The following is a 2,357-nucleotide window of genomic DNA, read 5'->3' on the forward strand; positions in this document are numbered from 1 at the left end:
GAATTGGACCTTGTGGACTTGCCTCTTTCCGGTGCGAAGTACACTTGGAGTAGGCCTCCTAACAAGAAGAGCAAGATCGACCGTTTTCTTTTCTCTCCGGATTGGGAAAATCGTTTTCCAAATATCAATTTCAAGCGCCTCGCAAGACCTTTTCAGATCATTTTCCTATTGAGTTATGCTCATCGAATTCGGATTGGGGTGCTTGCCCTTTTCGATTTCAATTAGCTTGGCTTGATGGAACTAACATAATCTCCTTAATGAAAGAATGGTGGGAGTCTTTTTCTTTTGTAGGTACGGCGGGTGAGTGTTTTTCAAAGAAGTTAAATGCTTTAGAAGAGAAATTGAAGGTGTGGAATCGAGATATCTTTGGGAACATTGATATGTCTATCGACACGGCACTTACCAAGTTGAAAGAGTTAGATGAACTAGATGATGAAAGGGGTCTTACCGAAGTTGAAGAAGACATGCTTGTGACGGCGAAAGTGGAGTTTGACGTGGCTCATCATCGTCAAAGCATAATGATGCGGCAAAAGTCAATAATGAGATATTTTCGAGATGGAGATAGAAACACCAAACATTTTCATCGTGTGGTAAAGGGTCATATAGCTTTTAACAACATCAATAACCTTCGTATCAATGGACGATGGAGCTGTAACAAAGATGAAATCAAGATGGGTATTACAAATCATTTTGAGTTAGCATTTAAACAAACATCAAACAATCGTCCAAGAATCAAAAATATGTGTCTAAAGCGTATTGATGAGGATGCAAGCATTTGGTTGGAGAGACCCTTTAGTGAAGAGGAAGTTAAGAATGCAATTAAAGATTTGGGAATTGATCGTGCTCCGGGTCCGGATGGATACCCTATGAAGTTATTCATTGTTTGTTGGGATTTTCTAAAATAAGATTTGATGAAGTTATTCGAAGAATTTCATGACCACAATGTTCTTCATAAGTCATTGAAAAATAATTTTATAGCGCTTATCCCTAAGAAGGTTGGTGTAGAGGAAGCAAAATATTTTCGTCCTATTAGCCTCATTGGGAGTGTCTACAAAATCATCTCAAAGGTATTAGCGGAGCATTTAAAGGTATATCTTCCTACTCGCATTTCATCATCTCAATCTAGTTTTATTAAAGGAAGACAAATTCTTGATGGAATTTTGATAGCAAACGAATGTGTAGATTCTAGACTTCGTCAAAAATTACCGGGATTGGTTTGCAAGCTCGATTTTGAAAAGGCATTTGATAATGTAAATTGAAATTTTCTAAATGAAGTCTTATTCAAAATGGGTTTTGGTGGCGTTTGGAGGGCTTGGAGTAGAAATTGTTTAACCTTCTCAAAGTTCTCGGTTCTTGTTAATGGATCGTCTTACGGTTACTTCGGTAGTGAGAAGGGGTTACAACGAGGAGATCCACTTTCTCCTTTTATTTTTACTATCGTTGGTGAAGTCCTAAGTTGTATGTTGAGCAAAGCACAAGACTTTGATCAAATTTCGGGTTTCTCGGTAAAGGAGGGGGGAACAAAATTAAATCACTTGAAATTTGCAGATGATACTATTATTTTTCTTGATGCTAAAAGAGAACAAGTTGATGCCCTTCGTTACCTTTTTCTTTGTTTTGAGTTAACTTCCGGATTGAAGATAAATTTCTCCAAGAGTAGCTTATTTGGGGTCGGGTTCGAAGAGGGAATTGAAAAATTATGCTAACATGTTAGGATGCAAGTATGCTAGTTTTCCTAGTATTTATCTTGGACTTCCTTCGGGAGATAAAGTGGGAGGAACACAAAAATGGGAAAAGATGCTTGAAACTAGTGGGAAAAGAGTTGCTTCTTGGAATGGGAAAACACTAGCAAGAGGAGGTAAGCTAACTCTCATCAAAAATATTTTGGCTAGTCTTCCGATTTATTATCTCTATCTTTCTTGCTCCTTGCTCCATTACTAAGAAAATTGAAAAAGTGGTGAGAGATTTCTTATGGGATGATGCTCCTAATAAGAAAAGAATTCATAATATTCGTTGGAAAATTGCTACAAAATCAAAGGAAAAAGGTGGTCTTGGTATACGAAGAACTAAGCAAGTGAACTCGGCATTACTAAAGAAACGGTGGTGGCGTTTTGGTTTGGAGAAAGATGCATTGTGGAGGAAGATTGTAGTTGAGAAATTTGGTGAAACCTTTACCGGTTGGGAAACTCTCAAACCCAAAGGACCAAAAGGTGGTAGCTTATGGTTTAATATCTATAAAGAGCTTGAAGATTTCAACAAAAGTATTAGATTCAAGATTGGTGCAGGCAAGGAAACTAGATTTTGGGAAGATGCTTGACTTGGAGAAGGAAGAGTATGTGATATGTTTCCTTTGAATT

General features: G+C 37.5%; 1 protein-coding gene across 1 annotated transcript; it reads left to right on the forward strand.

Moving 5' to 3' along the window:
- The first annotated feature begins 257 nt into the window (after window positions 1–257).
- Window positions 258–905, forward strand: LOC113279607. The gene has a single exon (XM_026528288.1). The coding sequence runs from the start codon at window positions 258–260 to the stop codon at window positions 903–905; it is 648 nt and encodes a 215-aa protein (XP_026384073.1).
- Window positions 906–2,357: the final 1,452 nt, after the last annotated feature.

This window comes from Papaver somniferum, chromosome 5 (assembly GCF_003573695.1).
Source record: "Papaver somniferum cultivar HN1 chromosome 5, ASM357369v1, whole genome shotgun sequence".
Lineage (NCBI taxonomy): Eukaryota > Viridiplantae > Streptophyta > Magnoliopsida > Ranunculales > Papaveraceae > Papaver > Papaver somniferum.

Bases quoted from the DNA above. Each gene is read 5' to 3' on its own strand.
- LOC113279607 (XM_026528288.1), top strand. From the start codon at position 258: ATGAAAGAATGGTGGGAGTCTTTTTCTTTTGTAGGTACGGCGGGTGAG.